This window comes from Microcaecilia unicolor, chromosome 11 (genome assembly GCF_901765095.1).
Source record: "Microcaecilia unicolor chromosome 11, aMicUni1.1, whole genome shotgun sequence".
In the NCBI taxonomy this organism is placed as follows: Eukaryota; Metazoa; Chordata; class Amphibia; order Gymnophiona; family Siphonopidae; genus Microcaecilia; species Microcaecilia unicolor.
In genome coordinates this window covers 117,735,944-117,756,365 of record NC_044041.1, presented here as the reverse complement: position 1 = coordinate 117,756,365, position 20,422 = coordinate 117,735,944, and the positions used below count along the sequence as shown (strand labels likewise).

Below are 20,422 nucleotides of genomic sequence, written 5' to 3'. Positions count from 1 at the left end.
TTTGAGCCAGAGCAGTTGCAGATTTTTGTTGATAGGAAAAGCTTAAACAAGGAATAATGGTAAATAGACTTAGACGGGTAAATATCAGAAGTTAAGCCACTTATTATATGTATATCATATATATGATGTTTTTCTTTTGTAACTTTTATTTATTACCTTTATCACCCTCCTCACCATCAATAGTAGTAGTCTGAGGAAGAGATAGAGTTTCATGAAAAACCTGTTTGGTTAGATTTATATTTTCATTGATTGTAATATGCTCTCTGTGTTTCAACAAGTGTGTTATTGCAACTTGTAAAATAATGAATAAATGAATTAAAAAAAAAAAAAGTATAACCTGCCCTCAAATCCAGGTAGCAAAGCATGCATCACATTGAAAACTGCTCCAAGTTCCAAGACACTGAAGTGCAATGCTCAGTCTTTTTGGTTCCATACACCTTGAGTGCAAAAGTGAAGGAGGATCATATGGCGAGGTTGGAAGGGGGCAGCCCTTGGTCAAATTGTCTAGATTCAGCCACCACTGCAGGCCCTAATAGAGGCATTCTTTTGCTGAGGGGCTGTTAATGCTGGGCCCAATATAGCTTGAGATGTCATTGAACTGCTCGCATGTAAAATCTAGCTAAGGGAACTGTCTGTACAGCAGCTGCCATGTGTCCTAATAGCCTGAAAACATTGTGAGCTGAAGTGAGTGAACATTGCTTGTTTGATTGGTTAGGTGAAGTTACCATATAAGTCCTGTCATTCAGTAAAAAAAAAAAACAAAAAAAAACGTATGCTGCTTTTGTGTTAATGCATACTCCTATGAAGTGTATCATTTGTGTGTTATTACCGTGAATATCTCAATGAGAAAACTAAAGGTTTGCAGTATATAAAAAGCCCTTTGTAGAGTCTGATGTGCATTTTACTGTAAAGCACTAGATATAATCCAGTTGCCTAGATACGGGTATACATAGGAATTTTTCCCTTAAAAGCTGGGGGGCACTACTGCATGTTATTTGATGAAAACTCAGGGTGGTGAAGAAAAACCAAATGGGAACAGCTTTTACTGGATGTGCTAATTTCAGAAAGCATAGTGCAGGAACTTACAATGGTTTGGGTGGATTAGAACGTGTGTGTGGGCATTCTTCAGAACTAGTGAGTTAAGCCAGTCATTCTGATACAACCTGGGAAAGATTGTGGCAAGGAAATTCTTCTTGAATTTTTCATTTTTGATACAGACACGGATTGGGTTGGTCAACGATAGGTCTGAGGCTTCCTGATTTTTTGAGATAAGGGAACATTTTTAAATAAAAGCCTTGCCTCCATATGTGAGGTGGGATTTCTTTGATACTGGCTTGCAGAAGCATGGCGATTTCATTGTTAGGAAATTGACATACTGTTGTGGAATGTTTGATGTGTTGGTTAGGGTAAAACTTGGAAGACATCTGGAGAAGTTCACTTTGTAACGCTGGATTATTATACCCACCATGCCTCCATGAAAAACTGTAGTCTGCCTCCCACCGGTAGGTAGTCAAAAATTAGGAGCTGGCTTTATAGTGGAAGTGGCGAGTGCTGTCTGTTGATTGCATTCTCTCAGTCATTGTCTCTGCACATATTTTAGTTTGAGGGCCTTGGGCAGGAGGTCTGGAATATGCTTGATGCCATCTGCCATAGTGTCCAGGGTCTTTGCTCTTACCTGGAAGCGGCATGCGTTTGTGCCTCAGACATTTTGTTTTGTTTGAGGGCTGTTTCAGATACCACTGACTGTTGTGGGAGTTGCTGTTGGTCACGTCTCAGTGCAGAGAGGACTTTTGCTATTTGAGCTTGAGGGACAAATATAGCGAGGAAACCTCCACATAGACGTGGGGATCTTGAAGGATTTGGTGAACAGGCATTGCTATGATCTTTTTTGGGCAGTGCAAGACTGCAGAATTGAATGAAAGCTCTTTTTGTTTGCCAGTGTCTGTGTAGAACTCAGGGATAGTGTGTTTGAGATTTTCTGCAAGAATTTGGGGTAGGAGTATTACTCCATTGGATCTTCAATTGGGTGCTCTTCCAGATTGACTGGCAGATGATCTAGACTGGAAGCAGCAGTCTCTACAGGTATCAGTTCCCACTGATGGGAACATGAGAGGCTCAGACACAGAGCGTGAGCTGTCACAATAGGGAGCAGTATTTATACCTGGAGACCAGCTCACATGAGGGTGATTTTAACTGTGGGTGATTTGGTCATTGTTGATCATTCTGCACTAGAATATTCCTTACAGCAGTGGTTCCCAAACCTGGTCCTGAAGGCACCCCACAGCCAGTCAAGATTTTAGGATTATCTACAACGAAAATTCATGAGACATTTGCATGCAAATCTCTCTCATGAATATTCATGATGGATATCCTGAAAACCTGACTAGATGCGGTGCCTCCAGGAACAGGTTTGGGAAACACTGGTTTACAGACAGATGTAAAATAAAGGTGAATCAGCATGCTAGAGAATAACTGTGCTGTCTTGAACAAAGCATTTTAAAATCTGAGTAAGAGAACTGAGATGGTGAGCAGGAGCAGCCTCGGGATGTGCTGTGAAGGCTTCTGGTGAAAGGAGGCACTTGTGATTGTTTTCCTTGCCTCTTTTGAAGTCCCTCCCCTTCAGTATCATCTAGGATTCTCTGCTCTTTTTTTCTCTCAAGAGCTATGAGAAGAGAGAAGGCCTAGGGTCTAGGTTTTGTCTTGCTTCTTTTTTTTTTTTTTTTCAAACTTATGTTTCTTTATTGAGGCATTCTGATGAGGACAGGAGAGTCACGCTGGCAGCTAAAGATGACTGAAGGGAGAGGGTCTTGTAGCAGTGCAGGAATGCCTGTGTAGGCTCTGAGAAATCCTAAAAGGGGTCCTGTGAGATGAAGATTGCAAAAAGCCCATCTCATAAATTCCCTTGTTGCTACTGCACACCAGGCCTCATTAACAGTGTTTGTCAGTGTCCCAGATTATAATTTCAGAGTAGCAAATGTTTATAATCACAGGACAAAATATTGTTAGAATTGCATTTACCTGAACATCTGCTTCAGTCCCACCCTCCTCTAAGTTCTTGCTTCCAGAACGCTTCACCTTCTCCAAGCTGGGAGTTTCTGCCTGCAGGAAGACAAACAGCTTTAGTTACCACTTTAGTCATCAAAACAGGTTAGATCACGAGCCATATTGTCAGGACACTGCCTGTGGCTTCTTGGTTCCAAATCTCTATTCCTATAAGAGATAGTTGGATTCTAAAACACTGCACCCATGGACCTGCAAGCTAATTTTCCAAAGGACCAAAGGAAATTCCTCATGGAAAATATGAAGCTGGCAGATACTATGGATACTTACAAAATAAACAAGGTAAAACAAGCAAGGTGATTTCAAAATAAAGTCCCTGCATACATTTTACCCCCCCCCCCCCCCCCCCAACTATGCCCCTTTCACCTGTGGCCAAACACATACACAGTGTGAAATAGAGATTTTAAGTTGCTGAGAGGAGCACTATTTTAATTTCATGAAATTAATCTAGGTACATACTTTATTACCCTATGCAAATTTATTTCAGAACAGTCTTCAATGTGTGTAAGGCTCAAGCACAAAGGAATGCAGGCTGGGCAAAAATCAAGGGGCACAGTCCCAAAAGATATTTAGAGGAGCCTAGGAGACACGGATGGCTGCCCTCTGTTATGATTTTCAGTGGCACATGATTACAAACAAAATACCAACTGAGCATGTACCTCTCCATCGAGATAGAAGAGGTTCTGTGCAACTATTCTTGGGACAACACAGGTTGTGTGAGACTCTGCCAGACTCACTATAGTTGTCACAGCATGAACCAGACCACTACATAACACCATAGCAACACAGTAAATAATGGCAAAACCAAGTGGCTCACCCAGTCTGGATGGCTCCCCTGACTGGTTTTCTATTATTCTGCATAGATGAGCATAAAAATTTGTTGTTTAAACACTCTTTCAGAAGCAAGACTTACTGGACTGCTGGTGTCTCGGCCCAGGCTCCCCTTGCTGTTCAAGCTGCCTATCTCCGTCTGAGAGCTGGATTGAGACATCCCCTCAAAGAATGGTCTGTAGGGAAAGAGGATGAGAAATTAGGTCTTATTTGTTAGTTTTCTTTCCTTTAGTCCCACCAGACCAGTCCAGAACCTGTGGGTTGTGCCCATCAACCAGCGATTGGAGAGGGAAAAAAAAAGAAGTCCTCCCTGTTTCTCCCAATAAGTGCACATGCAGTTTTATATGCTCAGTACTTCAAATGACAAAATAATGAACCATGTGTTATCAATTTCACTTGAGGACGGATTGAGGAGTTGTACCAGTAATACTTAACATACCATATCACTGGTAAAACAAAACACACACACACAAAAAAAAAAAACCAACCTTAAAAAAGTTAAACTGTTAGAGAAAATTGAACGCTCAACCTGAAAAGAGTTTGACATTTAATAAAAGAGTGAAAATAGCAATATTAATGTACCCTAAAGTGGTTTAATAACTGGAAATATATTAGGGCCTCTGGACTGGTCTGCTGGGACCAAGTGAAAGAAAATTAGAGGGCAAGACAGGCCTAATTTCTCCTTCCTTAGCATCTTCATCAGGTCAGTCTAGAACATGTGGGATACAGCAAAGCAGTTTCCAAAATGAGGATGCACTCCTGAATAAATTCAGCTCCAATGTAGTATACAGTCATGCTCCTACCAGGAACACAATTTTTTTGAATGTTAAAGAGAACTATATCAATGCAACTCCACCCTAGAGGTTGAAATACCCTGGTAGAAAGTTTTCAAACCTTAGGAGGTTAATTCCTTTTTAGATTAAATACACATGCTGACAAAACATTACTTCAGCTACCAGGCAATGATAGTTTCAGAAGTTGGCTCACTTTACCTAAAACCTGTAGAGAGAAAAACCAACCTTGGAAACTGCTAGGTCACTTCAAAGTACTTTTAAAGCACAACAGACATGGAGCCAAAGTAAAAGATTTGATTTACCCAAAATAAGACCACTACTTTTGGAAGTAAAGAACAGAATTGTTTAATCAAAATTCCTGCATCCGTGAACTGGAGAAAGGGATCTGTTAAAACTTGTGGCTCAAAATTCTCTTAGGGAATAGAAACAAAGAATAACTACAGTGAAATTCTTCCAAGATGCTCCTTAAAGGGAGTCAAAGGATGGAAGACCTGGCGCCTTAAGAAGAATTAAACTCCACTCAGGAGAACAGAAATGAACAGGAGGATATATAGCATCCCACTTTAGAGAAGGTGCACTACATGTGGACGAAATGCTCAAGAGAACCTTTCAGACAGAAGCAAAGTTGCAACTTGAACGTCAAAGGACCCCTGAGCTATTACTACTTGGATTCCATTCTGAAGAAAAGAAAGGTATGATGGAAAGAGTCAACAGAGGGAGAAATGCTTCTTCTACATACCACTTGCCAAGATTTGCCAAAACTCAAAAGTACACTAAAGAGGGAATACAATACAATCTGATTCTTATCCTCATAAGGTTCAGAGCGGATTACAATACTAAGAAACTGGATATTTCCAGGAATTACAACCAAGTAAAAAATAAATCAGTTAATAACATCATGTAAGGTAAAATTATGTATCATACCTGATAATTTTCTTTCCATTAATCATAGCTGATCAATCCATAGACTGGTGGGTTGTGTCCATCTACCAGCAGGTGGAGATAGAGAGCAAACTTTGCCTCCCTATATGTGGTCATGTGCTGCCGGAAACTCCTCAGTATGTCGATATCAAAGCTCCATCCGCAGGACTCAGCACTTAGAGAATTACACCCACAAAGGGACACTCTGCCCAGCTCACCACCGCCGAAACGGGGGAGGGGAATTAACCCAGCTCATCCCCGCGGAGCGGGGGAGGGACACCACCCCGCCGATGCGGGGGGATCTGGCTTATCCTGCAACCGCAACCGTGGGAGGAGCTGACTGACCCTAACACCGCCGAAGCGGGAGGGGTACAAAGCTGCCCTACAGCCGCACGAAGCGGGAGGGAGTGCCGGCAGAATTTAAGTCTCAATCCAGCCCCGTAAAACGGAGGAGAGAGGAATGCAGCAGCTCACTGTAACACAAACTCGTCTCAACTCTTGAAGAATCCAAGTGAAAAAACTTGAACACGAAGTCCTCCTGAAGTAACTGAAGACTAAACTTGAACCTAAAATTCAACCAGAATATAAACAGTACAGATATCTGGGAGGGGCTATGGATTGACCAGCTATGATTAATGGAAAGAAAATTATCAGGTATGATACATAATTTTACCTTCCATATCATCATGCTGATCAATCCATAGACTGGTGGGATGTACCGAAGCAGTACTCACCCAGGGCGGGACATTGAAATCCCTGACCTCAACACTGAAGCTCCAAACCGGGCCTCCGCCCGAGCAGCCACAGTCAAGCGGTAATGCTTGGAGAATGTATGGGCCGATGCCCAAGTTGCCGCCTTGCATATCTCTGCCAAGGAGACGGACCCGGCCTCTGCCAACGAGGCCGCCTGAGCTCTAGTGGAGTGAGCCTTCAGCTGGATAGGCGGCACCTTCCCCGCGGCCACATAAGCCGCTGCAATGGCTTCCTTGACCCATCTTGCCACTGTAGGCTTAGCAGCCTGCAGACCCTTACGAGGACCTGCAAACAGGACAAACAGATGATCCGATTTCCGGAAATCATTGGTCACTTCCAAGTATCTGATGATAACTCGTCTCACATCCAGATATTTGAGAGCAGAGAATTCCTCTGGGTAGTCCTCCCTACGAAAGGAAGGGAGACAGAGCTGCTGATTCACATGGAAGCGAGAAACAATCTTGGGCAGGAAGGAAGGCACTGTGCGAATAGTCACTCCTGCCTCAGTGAACTGCAGAAAAGGCTCTCGACATGAGAGTGCCTGGAGCTCGGAAACTCTTCTGGCTGAAGTGATAGCCACCAAAAAGACTGCTTTCAACGTCAGGTCTTTCAGAGATGCCCTCGACAAGGGTTCAAAAGGCGGCTTCTGCAAGGCTCTTAGTACCAGGTTGAGATTCCACGCAGGCACCACTGAGTGCAGAGGAGGGCGCAGGTGATTAACTCCCTTGAGGAAACGCACCACATCTGGCTGCGAAGCCAGGGAAGCACCCTTCAGGCGGCCCCTGAAGCAAGCCAGGGCCGCTACCTGGACTTTCAGGGAACTGAGCGACAGGCCTTTCTCCAGACCTTCTTGCAGGAACGCCAGCACTGAAGAAATTGGAGCAGTAAATGGAGAAAGTGAACCTGCTTCACACCACGCTGCAAAGGTACGCCAAACCCTGGCGTAAGCAGTAGAAGTAGAGCGCTACCTCGCTCTCAGCAGAGTGGCGATGACCTTGTCTGAGAAGCCCTTCTTCCTCAGACTCTGCCGCTCAATAGCCAGGCCGTAAGACCAAAGGGGGAGGGATCCTCCGTCACCACGGGACCCTGATGTAACAGGCCCTGCTCCACTGGCAGCCACAGAGGGTCGTCCACTGAGAGCCTGATCAAGTCCGCATACCAGGGATGTCTGGGCCAATCCGGACCCACCAGGATTATCCGGCCCGGATGCTTTGCCACCCGGTCTAGCACCCTGCCCAACATGGGCCAGGGCGGGAACACAGAGAATCTCTTGTGTCGGCCACTGTTGGAGAAGAGCATCTCTCCCAGGGATCGAGGGTCCCGTCCTCTGCTGAAAAAGCGCGGCAGTTGGCAATTGGCCGATGACGCCATCAGATCTAGGCTCGGCTGGCCCCAGCGCTTCGTGATTTCCAAGAACGCCTGAGCAGATAGCTGCCACTCTCCGGGCTCTAAGGTATGGCGACTGAGAAAGTCCGCCTTGACATTCATGACTCGGCAATGTGGGCCGCTGACAGCTGTTCCAGGTTCGCTTCCGCCCACTGGCATAGATTCATGGCCTCCTTGGCTAGAGGGGCGCTCTTGGTACCTCCCTGGCGGTTGACATAGGCCACAGCCGTGGCATTGTCCGACAGGACCCGTACAGGCTTCAACGCCAGTACCGGGATGAACTCCAAAAGCGCCAACCGAATGGCTCTGAGTTCCAGGAGGTTGATAGACCACTATGCCTCTGCAGGAGACCAGAGCCCATGCGCTGTCCTTCCCAAGCAGTGGGCTCCCCAGCCCGACAAAGAGGCGTCCGTCGTGACGACAATCCACTCCGGGGTCACCAGAGGCATTCCTGCAGACAACTTGTCTGTCTGCGTCCACCAGCTCAGCGCCTTGCGCACTGCTGGGTCCAAGGGAAGGCGCACAGCATAATCCTCCGACATCGGAGTCCAGCGCTGCAGCAGAGAGTGTTGTAGTGGTCTCATATGAGTCCTGGCCCAGGGCACTACTTCCATCGTGGCCGTCATAGCCCAACAGCTGCACATAGTCCCAAGCCCGAAGAGGAGAGGCTACTAGGAACTGGTCCATCTGAGCCTGAAGCTTGACAATCCGATTGTCTGGCAGGAACACTCTGCCCACTTGGGTGTCGAATCGAACTCCCAGATACTCCAGGGACTGAGTTGGGCGCAGCTGGCTTTTCTCCCAGTTGATGATCCACCCCAGGGAGCTCAAAAGAGCAACCACCCGGTTCACAGCTTTGCCGCACTCTGCATAAGAGGGGGCTCGGATCAACCAGTCGTCCAGATAAGGATGGACTTGTACTGCTTCCTTCCTCAGGAAGGCCGCGATGACCACCATTACTTTGGAGAAGGTCCGCGGAGCAGTAGCCAACCCGAACGTGAGGGCTCTGAACTGGAAGTGTCGGCCCAGTACTGCAAAACGCAGAAAGCGTTGATGAGGAGGCCAGATGGGAATATGCAAGTCCGCTTCCTTGATGTCCAAGGATGCCAGGAACTCTCCTGCCTTCACTGCCGCTATAACAGAGCGGAGGGTCTCCATGCGAAAGTGCCTGATTGACCCCTTTGAGGTCGAGGATAGGCCGTACAGAACCTCCTTTCTTTGGTACCACAAAGTAAATGGAGTAACGTCCCTTGCCAAGCTGATTTTCTGGCACCGGAACGACCGCACCCAGGCGGATCAGATTGTCCAAGGTCTGCTGCACTGCCACAGCTTTGACCGGAGACTTGCAGGGAGAGAGTAAAAACCCGTCTCTTAAGGGTCGGCAGAACTCTAGCTTGTAGCCGTCTCTGATGACTTCCAGCACCCAAGCGTCTGAAGTTATTGTGGTCCACTCGTCCAGAACCGAGGACAGCCGTCCTCCAATCTGCACTGGGGCGTGGACCAAGGCCCCGTCATTGGGTACAAGACCCTAGGGGAGGACCGGAGGGAGCACCTCCGGGACGGCGGTCTCTGCGAAAGGAATGCTGCTTGGGGGAGAAGTTCCTCTTGAAGGAAGAGGGGGCAGAGGAGCCCGACCTGCCAGGGCGGTACCGACGGGCTTCCTGAAACCGTCCTCTGGAGGTACCGGGGCGAGCACTAGCCCGAGCCCTGACCTCTGGTAACTTCTTGCCCTTAGACGTGCCGAAATCGGTCACGATTTTGTCCAGCTCGACCCCAAAGAGCAGCTTGCCTTTAAAAGGCAATCTAGCCAGGCGGGATTTAGAGGCGTGGTCAGCAGACCTATGCTTCAGCCAAAGCCACCACCGCGCAGAGATTGTCTGAGCCATGCCTTTAGCTGAGGCCCTCAAGACATCATACAGCAAGTCTGCCAAATAGGCTAAGCCCGATTCCAGGGCCGGCCAATCAGCCCTCAAGGAATGATCCGAGGGGGAAGCCCGCTGCACCATAGACAGGCACGCCCTGGCCACATAGGAGCCGCAAACTGAGGCCTGCAAACTTAAAGCAGCCGCCTCAAAGGACGACCTTAAGGCCGCCTCCAATCTTCTGTCTTGGGCGTCCTTTAGGGCCGTGCCACCTTCCACCGGCAACGCCGTTTTCTTAGTCACCGCAGTGATTAAAGAAACCACGGTAGGCCACAGATAGGCCTCACGTTCACTTTCAGGCAAAGGATATAGGCGGGACATAGCCCTAGCCACTTTAAGGCTCGCTTCCGGGACATCCCATTGAGCCGAAATTAAGGTGTGCATGGCCTCATGCACGTGGAAGGTTCTATGCGGGTGCTTCGTCCCCAGCATAATGGCAGAGCCAACAGGGGCTGAGGGAGAGACGTCCTCCGGAGAGGAAATCTTCAAAATGCCCATGGCCTGCATTAACAGGTTGGGCAAATCCTCTGAGCTAAAGAGCCGCGCTGCAGAGGGGTCATCCGCTCCATCCGAGCGGGGATCCGTCTCCTCCAAGGAATCCGCAAAGGACTGTTGGGAGAACTCAGATACGCTGCCCTCATCTACATCGGAGGAGACAAAGTCCTCCAAGGCCTGGGAATCAACCCGAGGGCGTTTACCTCCGGGGGCCTCAACCTCTTTACCAGACGAGGGAGCAGGGGCAGCGTTTTGCATAAGGAAGGCCTGATGCAGCAGCAAAACAAACTCGGGGGAGAAACCCCCCAGACTGTGCACTTCCGCAGCCTGGGCTACAGCCCTAGACGCACCCTCAACCGGCGCTCGCAAGAGCGGGGGAGAGACATGCTGCGCATCCAAGAAGGCGTCCGGCGCGACACTCCGCGAAGGAGCCGCGCGGGAAGAACGGCGCTTAACTTTAGCCGCTTTGTGCCGTTGCCCAAATTAAGGGCGTTCATGGCATCAATGTCTCCCACCTCAAGGGCGGCCCAAGAAGAAGCCGTCCGAGCCGCGTGGCCGGCCAATATGGCGGAGGCGAGCCGCGGGGGATGGGCGTTTATGGCGGGAAAAACCGCCACACCTGAGGAAGGACCGGGACACTCATCGGTCACGAAACTGTCACCCAACAAGGGCGATCAGACTTTAAGACCCCCGCATCCCCTCTAGAAGCGCACACGCGATCCGGGGAGCGACTCTTTGCGCCCTCGCCCTCCGACGCCATAGGCCACGTGGAGACCAATCGGGGAACCCCCTGCCCGCTATAAAAGGTAAAAATTACCTGCTTTCCGCTCCGAGCTGTAACGACCTGGTGTCCCAGTGAGTAGCTGCAATAAACGTTTAAATAAACGTCGAAATAAACGCCTTTAAGGACGTTCAAAATTTTTTTTTTTTTTTAAACAGAGCCAGCGGGAGGGGGGAGAAAAGGAGGGACCTGGCGCCACCAGGTTTGCACTTGCTCAAGAAGAGCCCTCAACCCCAGGCACTCAACAAAACCTAAAAATTAGGCTTGGCGGCCTAGCCAGAGCTGCTGCTGTGTGTGACCACCACCTGCTGAGATAGAGAACATACTGAGGAGTTTCCGGCAGCACATGACCACATATAGGGAGGCAAAGTTTGCTCTCTATCTCCACCTGCTGGTAGATGGACACAACCCACCAGTCTATGGATTGATCAGCATGATGATATGGAAACAACAATTTCAGCCCAAATTAAAATGAAATAAAGCCTTTAAAAATCTTCTTCAACAATAAACTACTTAAATGTTTCCTGAACAAATAATTAGGTTCCAGTTTAATTTTAACAGGAAGAAAGTTGCAACAATGTGCTGCTTGATAGGAAGAATTCAACATTCCTTTAAATGAAGGATATTCTAATGATAAATCAGTAATACTCCCACAGAATCTACTAGAGAAATTAAAAGTAATAAAACAAGATAGGTAGGATGGAGCTAGACCAAATAGGATCTAAGACTAAAAAAGTATGGCAAAGGCACACTCCTTGAAAACTACAGCACTTGATATGTGATTGTTCAAGAGCCAAATTGTAATACAAAAATGGAGAGAGATTTCTTGCAGCAGAATCTCTTCTACTGGGAAACCTGAAGATGTTGAAATGTCTTAGTATAATTGAAGTTGACAAACCAAACCCCCCATGGTTAGGCTGGCGCCATAAGACAGAGAGAAAAAAAATAGAGTTATTTATTTTTATTTATTTATTCATACTTGTATCCCACAATTATCCAAAAACGAGTTTTGGTTCAACGTGGCTAACATTTTACAGCTGTTAGAGATTACATTTAGAGATGTGAGCACTTAACCTAACATCAGAGGCAACTGGAGTACATATTGCAGTTTTCCATGTGTCAGTGCTGCAGAAACCATTCCAGACTGTTGGAAACTTACTGTTGGCCCTTGTTGCCATGGGTTCTAGAATAGATGGTCTCAACCAACTGTTATGAGTGCAAAGGCCACAGGAGATCGAGAAGGTAAGTGATGAAACAAATTATGCTTGAGTATTTTTTATTCTGGTCATAAATACTGCAGACGGAAGAAAATGTTTCTCATATTTCCTTATCTTCAGTCACCGCAGTAAGCTCTTGGGGAAGAAAAGACAGAAGGCCTATAGCAGTAGCCAAACTACAGAAAGCTCCAGAATTGAAGGGCCAGAATACTAGCTAAAGAAAAGAACTGGAGGAAAGTTGTATGTCACTTGCTGGAGTGCTGTGCTTTGGTAGAATATCCTAAATGCGATAGGGTATTAGCTTTTGCTAATTATTACTTTTGAAATGTTTTTCCTTCATACCTTTCACTTCCCAAATTTCCTTTGTTTCTTGGTTTTTGTGTCTCTGCTATGTTGTTAACTTTCTTCTATTTTTTTCTTTTGTTTTGTATTCTTTAATGTCTAATTTTCTTTATTGTGTATATATTTTTGGAAAAAAGAAAAAAAAAAAGAGAGACAAAGAAAATCATCTCTTCCTCTTCGCAGTATGGCGGCACACTCCCACCTGTATCTGCTGACCACTAGTGCAGTCTGGAACAAATTTTGAAGAGGTCTTCTGATGTCTTACAGTGAGTGAGGAAGCAACTTCCAATCTAATTATTTAAATGGTGGGGGTGGGGGAAGGGGAGAATTTGTATGCCTCAAAGTACCATATCCCTGCTCCAGGTCAAATTATACTTGTTGTATGTCCTATTTGTTTTTTATTTTTTTGGCATTTAAAACCTGAAGTAAAAGCATCTCCCTGCTTACTGATGCTCAAGTTCTCTAACTGGGACAGGAGCTGTATCATTAACCACTCAAGCAGCTGTATGGTCCCAGCTGTGACCATCTGCTGGACACACAGAAATACTGAGCTTCTAAGGTTGCACAGTGCCCATATTGGAAGAAACACACAGGTCTTTCTTTTTGTCTCCGTCTTCATTATCTTGTGGACAGGTGCAACCTTCAAGTTCTGGACTGGTATGGTAAGAACACTAAGGAAAGAAATGGATAAAACCACCACTAAGTACAATTCTGCCTGATTTTATAAAAAAATGAAAAGGCGTAAGAAAACAGGTTGCATGCTGACTCCCTAATAAAAGCCAGATTGGAAGGGGCAATATGAAACATGTGAGCATGCTAGCTGACTGATGGGAGCTGAATGGAAAAAAAAGAAAAGATGAGATGCTGTGCATGCTGGCTCCCTGATGAGACCTGGGCAGGAAGGAGTAAGGGATGGGATAAAGTAAAGTGACATTATCTATTATGAATCCTTGATGAGAACTGGATAGGAAGAGTTGTGAGGCTGCACTCACTTGAGCTTGGGTTTGGGCGTGCTGAGTATGCTCTCTGTCTCTTCCATCTCAGGGCCACTATCACTGGGGTTATACATCTCCAGGCTATCATACAATTCATCCAGGTCCTCTTCCACCTCTCGTATCTGCTCCTGGGACACATGCTCCAGTCCAAAGCCCACCTGAGAGGAGAGAGGGGGAAGGAAATACCAGTCCTGTGTGAAGTGCACCAAGAAACAGAGCAACACCACACAAGGTATCAAAGTAAATAATGGGAAATTAATCTAGTGGCTGGATTTATCTATTAAAAACCCCAAAGCAGGGAACAGAAATTTAATTCTTATAGAGGCAGTGGGAAACAAATACAATTTTTTTTTTTTAAATATGCACTTTCAAAGCTATTTTTCACTTAACCTGAGACAGAAGTAATAACCCTGAGCTTAAGGTTTGCTACTGGACTACTAGTAAGTATCTCAAGTCAAGTCAGTGTTAGGTCAGTTCCTCTCATATAAATATCCATGTGTCTTCCCTTATCCCTCCTTAAGGCATCCTCGTGCCAGGAATGCCACTACTCAGAACTGAGAAATCTTTCCCAGACACAGAGGGGTAGCTTGATACAGCATGTCTATGGTCCTAACAAACTGCAGTGGAGTCTAGGGCACAAGAACAACACTTACTTCATCTGAAACCTTGAACTTTTTCAGCAGGGCCACAAACTTCTGTTTAATATTTGGTTGCTATACAGAGAAAACAGATATGGTCCAATTTACTTCAAACAACCCACAAAACAGAAAACATCATCAAGGAACTGTCTTCAAGAAAGGATTTCTATCTAGGCCAGTCAATAAAAGCCCATTCTTGATAGAGATGCCACAATTTGTAGGGCTGCACTCTAATAGCTGGAACCCACATGCAGCAGGTTGATTAGATGGAAGATCAACATTCTTCCTCAAACTCCCTGAAAGGACAAAGCTCCTCACCCGTGTACTGGTGGATGCAGAGGTCAACTTCCGCCTGGTCTTCTTTACTTTTCGAAGATCTTCATCCTCATAAAATAAATCCTATGGGAGAAAAGATAGGACATAGCTTCAACTACACATGTTCTGAATCCATCTTTTCATGACAAGGCATGCAAGCCTGCTACCTAGTGGCCACATGAGTGAAATGGACAATGCAACATTTATGCAGTGCCATCATGGTGTAAGGAAATTCACACAAGGGTGATGTCCCTGCTTTAACAAACCTAAATCTGAATCTGGGAACAGAAAGCCAACAGACTGGGAGACTATCCACCTAAAATCCACAAGGCAACAGATTTTTAGCTATTTAAGAAATATGACTAAGCTGTGGCTAACTTTGGCACAAATGAATAGATGGGATCTGTGTGCCACAGTGCAGACATAAGTAGCGGATTTGAATGTGTAGAACTGGAATGCATATGTGCTAAAGTTCCAGTGGAACCAGATGAACCTGTACCTTATCAAATAACAATGAATGACTGAGTTCTTCACTCCCTTTATGGTATTAGTGCAACAACCTAATTCAAGGGCTTCCATTCCACTAGCCTCAAATACCAATTGATGTGTAAGACTACCACAAAAAATGGAAATGCATGAAACTCAGCAGTAGTCTTCTATTTGCATGTAGTCAATGTACAAGTTGAACTACAACTACAGTCAAGTTCCAAAGAAAGTAAAGTTACTTACCTGTAATGAGGGATCTCCGCAGAAAACAGAAGAATGGGAGCCATGCTCCATGGCAATGTCACCTATGGAGCCTGTGTGCCAAAGCTCTTCATTAGCTTAGAGAAATCTGTTCCATTTCTCTGAGCCTATGTAGGGGTTCCTGCACTGCCACACTGCCCCCCCCCCCCCCCCAACCGCCTGTTTCATAGCAAGTTCTTTTCTTCTAATTTTCTCCTTTTTATGTGGGGTAAGAGGGATGTTGAGTTTGGCTGCATTCTCCTGCTATTTACAGGGAAAGCAAAGATACTTACCTTTAGAACGTGTTCTCAGAGGACAGCAGGCACACATTGCCACTTTACAAATTTCTTCAATGAGGGCAGAGTGGAAATGGGCTACTGAAGCCACCGTGGCTCTTACACTGTGAGAATACATGACTGCTGTCCTCAGAGAACACCTGTTACAGGTAAGTAACTTTGCTTTCTCAGAACACAAGCAGGCATGATATTCTCACATGTGGGACTCACTAGCTGCCATGCTCACAACTATAATAATAATCTTGGGAACTAAGGAGAAAGTGAACCTGGCAGAATAAAAAGGGAGAGAGGACAGAGTTGGCATTCAAGTAGTAAAAAGATTTTGCAGGACGTGTCCAAACCGGCTATCCCGCCTGGAATGCTGCTCAAGACACTAAGCCGTTATGGTCAGAGAGCGAGGGTCTGGATGAAGGAGGGACCCCTTGATCTGTGTTAGAGTTGGAAAAGGATCTAACCTCAATGGTTCCCTGCACAACAACTCTAGGAGAAGGTGAAACCAAATTTGACCAGTACGAAGTAATTAGGACCATGGTCCCTTGGTCTCGACTCAATTTGAGAAGAGCTTTTCCAAAGAGAGGCAGTGAAGGAAAGGTGCTTAGAGTATCAGTTCCAAAATGGAGCAAGAAGGCGTTCGGGGCTACACGGTTGGGAGCATACATTCTGGAACAAAAGCAGGGAAGCTTGTAGTTCTGAAGTGAAGCGAACAGGTATACTGATGGTGTCCCCCCACTGCTGAAGCATTGCACAAGCTACAAGCTTGATGAGGGTCCATTCATGAGGCTGAAGGACTCTGCTCAATTTGTCCCCCACTGCATTCTGCTTGCCGGATAGATAAACAGCTCTTGGAGATGTTTTGAGAAGCTGCCCCAGTCCATATCTGGATTGCTAGTAAACAGAGGTGGTAGGAACCTGTTCCTCCTTGTTTGTTCAGATAACATAGCGCAACATGGTTATCCATGAGAACAAGAATTATGTGCTCGAGGATGCAGTCTTGGAAAGTTTTGAGGGCGTTAGAAAGTTCGCAGTTCCAGGAGATGGATATGGTGTCGTTTTTCCTGTGAGGACCAAGAACCCTGTGTATGGAGACCATCAAGATGAGCACCCCAACCTACCACAGAAGCATCTGTAGTGAGGAATTTGTGATGTGGAAGGGGCTGAAACTTAAGTCCCCAGGGAGATTCTGGGGAACCATCCACCACTGTAGAGAGGGGCGCAGCTGTAGAGTAACTTGAATATATGAGGAAATCTACCCCATGGCTTGGGGCCACCGACAGGAGACCGCCTACTGAGGTATTCGGAACTGGAGCAGAGCCACTGGTGTTACATGGACTGTTGAAGCCACGTGGCCAAGTAGGCAAAGCATCTGACAAGCAGATACTCGGATGGATCTGAAAATCTGAGTGGAGAGACACACTATGCTATTGGTTGAGACAGGAAGGCTCTACCCTGAGTTGTGCCCAGGAGAGTCCTGATAAACTGTAAGATCTGAACTGGTTAAAGATGTAATTTGGGATAATTTAATCACAAAACCAAGGAGTTCTAGGAGACATATGGCGGATAGAACTGAGGTCTGTGCTGACTCTTGGGAGACTGCCTTGATTAACCAGTCGTTTAGGTAGGAAAAGACGTGTATGCCCCACTTGCAGAGCATTGCAGCTACCACTAATAGGCATTTTATGAAGAGCAAAGCCAGTTAATAGTTGGATCATGGGAAGAAGTGATCGCAGAGAAACCATTTAAGTGGGAATTTGTTTAAATCTCGCAGGTCAAGAATTGGTTGTACTTCCCCTTGTCATTCTTGGTATGAGAAAACATCTGGAGTAAAACCCTTGACACCTCTCCGGTGGAGGAACTAGTTCTATTGCATTCTGCCGGAGGAGGGCAGAGAGCTCCTCTCAAAGTACTATCATTTGGAGGGAGTTGAAATGAGACTCCTTGTGGATAGTCGGGAGATTTCCCAATTAAAAGCGTAACCTTGCTGGATGATACGTAGAAACTCTGAGCCAGGAAAGATGTTGCAATGCTACTCCTAAGGCGGAAATGCGAGAAGAGATGTCAAAGGCACCAAAAGCCTGCCTTGCTAGATATTTACATCAATCCAAAAGTTTCCTGTGGAGAACTCATTAGTCTTTTCAGGAGGAAGGAAGTCTGCAAAGGAGAGAGTACGCTTTATTAGAGAATTCAAGTGAATTGTGGAATAAAGTTGTAGTTGATTAGCATAGAGGCTTGAAATGTTCTCCTGTCGAAAGAATCTAATGTTCTAGCTTCTCTGCCTAGAGGAGCAGAAGGATGAGAGCTCGCACTGCAAGTATGCTTCAAAGCAGATTCCATAACTAAGGAATGATGGGATAACTGTTTTTTTCTTTTTCAAACCCAGTGCATTTCTGTATTCTGTACATTGGATCAACTTTCTTTAGAGCAACATGAACTGTCTCCCAGTTTTTGATCACAGTGTTCCTCATGACTGTATGAAGTGGAACAAAGATTCCCTCTCTAGGAGGAGAGTCATAATCTAGAACCTCAAAGAGCTCTGTATGAGGTTCCTCCTCTATCTCCAATTTGAAAGATATGGCTTGTGCCATCTTTCTGGAGGAGACTTGCGTTTCCAAGGCGGCAGAGAAGGGTCATATGGGTCATATGGGATGACATAGGACTCCTCAGCGGAGAGGGTCCTGCTCTGTCTCCCAGGAGAGGTCTGAGTCTGACTCTTCAAAAGTACATTTTTTAAAGCCACCCTGCACCCTCACTGACAACAAGGAAAAATGGCTGACACAAGGTCAAAAAGCTCAATGGCCCAGGGAACTCGAGTAGTTGTGTACTCAAAAAAAAAAAAAAAAGAGTAAATGCTTCCCAGCCAAAAGAAGGGCTCAGAGGCCTCAAAGGTTAAAAATATTTTGAAAGAAACTATATGGAGGTTTCCGAGTATGGGAGGACTCTTTAGAATAAGTTTTATGTTCATAAGTCCTCCTATTTAGAGATTAATAGGTGTGTTGAGAGGAATTTTCTTGTGATCTGCTGATGGAAGCTGAAATGGCTGACAAGATACTAAAGATGTCTTGTGTTCTCTGATAGTTGAAAGAAGTATCTTTGGGGCTGGGCATGAAAAAGGATTCTGTTCACAAGTTGCAGCCCATGTGGGAAAATAAGTACACTTAAATTGATAAGATCTTCTGGTTGCAGATCTGGAAGTAAGCAAAATCTCTTTCACTTTTGCAGAGACTGGATAGCAATTGATCATTGCCCTTTTAACATCCAGGCAGTGGGGAACCCACTTCAGACTGAGATGCAATAGTATTACTGGGATGCATTAGTAGGATGGGATGACATCCAACAAGTATTGACTTGACCCAGACAGGTTCAAAAGATGGGGAAAACCATATTTGTCTTGCCCACTTTGAAAAAATGAAAACTATTTGTGCCTCGTTCACACACATCTTCTGCAAGATTTTCTGATTTCAGAGAAGAAAGGTGTAGCGAAGACCACAAGTCCATGGAATGGAAAATATATCATGACCTAATCTGTTTTGGCTTGGATATATCGAATAGAAAACAGAGTATTTTGTATTTTCAGCAGATTCAAACATATCTATTTCTGGGATACCCCATGTTTAAAAAGTTGCTGCATAACTTGTTGATCGAGAACCCATTTGTGATGGTCAAGTTTTTAGCTTAGAATCTGCAATCCAATTGTAGGGCCCTTTAGTGTCACCTGAAGGAATATGCAAGTCTCCATAGTTTCAAGGCTTCTTGACAGAGGCGTAGCAAACCTGAGCCTCCTTGCTTGTAAATATAGAATATTGCTACTTGATTGTCTAGCCTTACTAGCACAACTTTGATCTTGATTGAGGGTACAAAGGTTAGAGCGATTTTCAATTCATTGCGGAGTTCCAGGACATTGATATGCAGAACTCAGAGTCTACTTAGTTTTAGCTGACAGCAAATGGCAGCTCTGTCCCAAACAAATTGCTTGAAAGTAGTATTTGAAAAATTCTGAGACTGAATGGGATCCCGCTGGGACTGCTGGGCTGAGAAAGGGAAAGAAGAGAACAAGAGGTACAAAGGACAGTTACCTGCATATCCCACAGACGAATTAAACAGAGAAAGAAGAAATAGTCCGAGGCAGTGTGGGAACCTCTGCACAAATGCTCGGAGAGGTTTAATCAGACTTCTCTGAACTACTGAGAATCTCAAGCAAACAAGGCTCTGTTGGATGGCATCACATAGAGCAGTGTTCTTCACTGCAAAGCCCAGAGGCCAATGGCAGTCCCTGGAGACATCTAAGGTGGCCCTCATCATTCTACCATTCTTTGCCCTTCTACTCAAGTTCATGACAGAAAGGGGTACATGGATGAAGGGCAGAGTCTCATGCTTGAAGTACAAGGCATTTCTTTTAATAGATGAAGCGAATATATTTGGAAATGCCCACTTCCTTGAGGATACGTCCAATAAAAAGATTGAAGGCAGGGGCTGGTAGAGTGGATGTCATTTTGTTATATACTGGTCAGTAGTGTTGCGGCCTTATAATGGAAGTTATGAGCTGGCACTCCTTCAGCTTATTTGCATCCAAAGTGGCCCCGACTTAAAATTAGAGAAGACCACTGACTTAGAATGTGCTTGCATTCCCCTGCCCTGTCTGTGGAGAAGACAGAAAAACCCCAACTGGGGAAGTTTTGAGTCTCTCACTGTTCTGCCAGTTGGGACAACAGGTTTTGGCATTACAGGGCAAAGGAGAAATGAAACCTTAGGTCTCTTTCTCCACTTTACCCCTGCAGACAGTGGACATTACCTGGCCATGGAGTGGATCATCACTACCCTCCTGTTCCGATGAGAAGCTCTCATCCTCTTCCTCTGAATAGTTATCAATATCTGGGGACCTATCTGTAAAGTACAGGCAACAACAAATGGTCAGGCCTTCACACTGAAGATATCCTCTCTCAGTCTTATCAAATC

The 20,422-nt window shown here is 45.6% G+C and overlaps 1 protein-coding gene across 1 annotated transcript in view; it reads right to left on the bottom strand.

The window, feature by feature from the left end:
• Positions 1 to 20,422, bottom strand: part of PACS1 (phosphofurin acidic cluster sorting protein 1) — a 419,530-nt gene that overhangs the window by 258,957 nt on the left and 140,151 nt on the right. Inside the window, exons 6-11 of the mRNA XM_030219186.1 lie at positions 20,259 to 20,350; positions 14,454 to 14,534; positions 14,151 to 14,210; positions 13,495 to 13,655; positions 3,974 to 4,067; positions 3,019 to 3,099 (exon numbers count right to left, since the gene is read on the bottom strand). Coding sequence (XP_030075046.1) covers positions 3,019 to 3,099; positions 3,974 to 4,067; positions 13,495 to 13,655; positions 14,151 to 14,210; positions 14,454 to 14,534; positions 20,259 to 20,350 — 569 coding nt within the window. The remainder of the gene's footprint in view (positions 1 to 3,018; positions 3,100 to 3,973; positions 4,068 to 13,494; positions 13,656 to 14,150; positions 14,211 to 14,453; positions 14,535 to 20,258; positions 20,351 to 20,422) is intronic.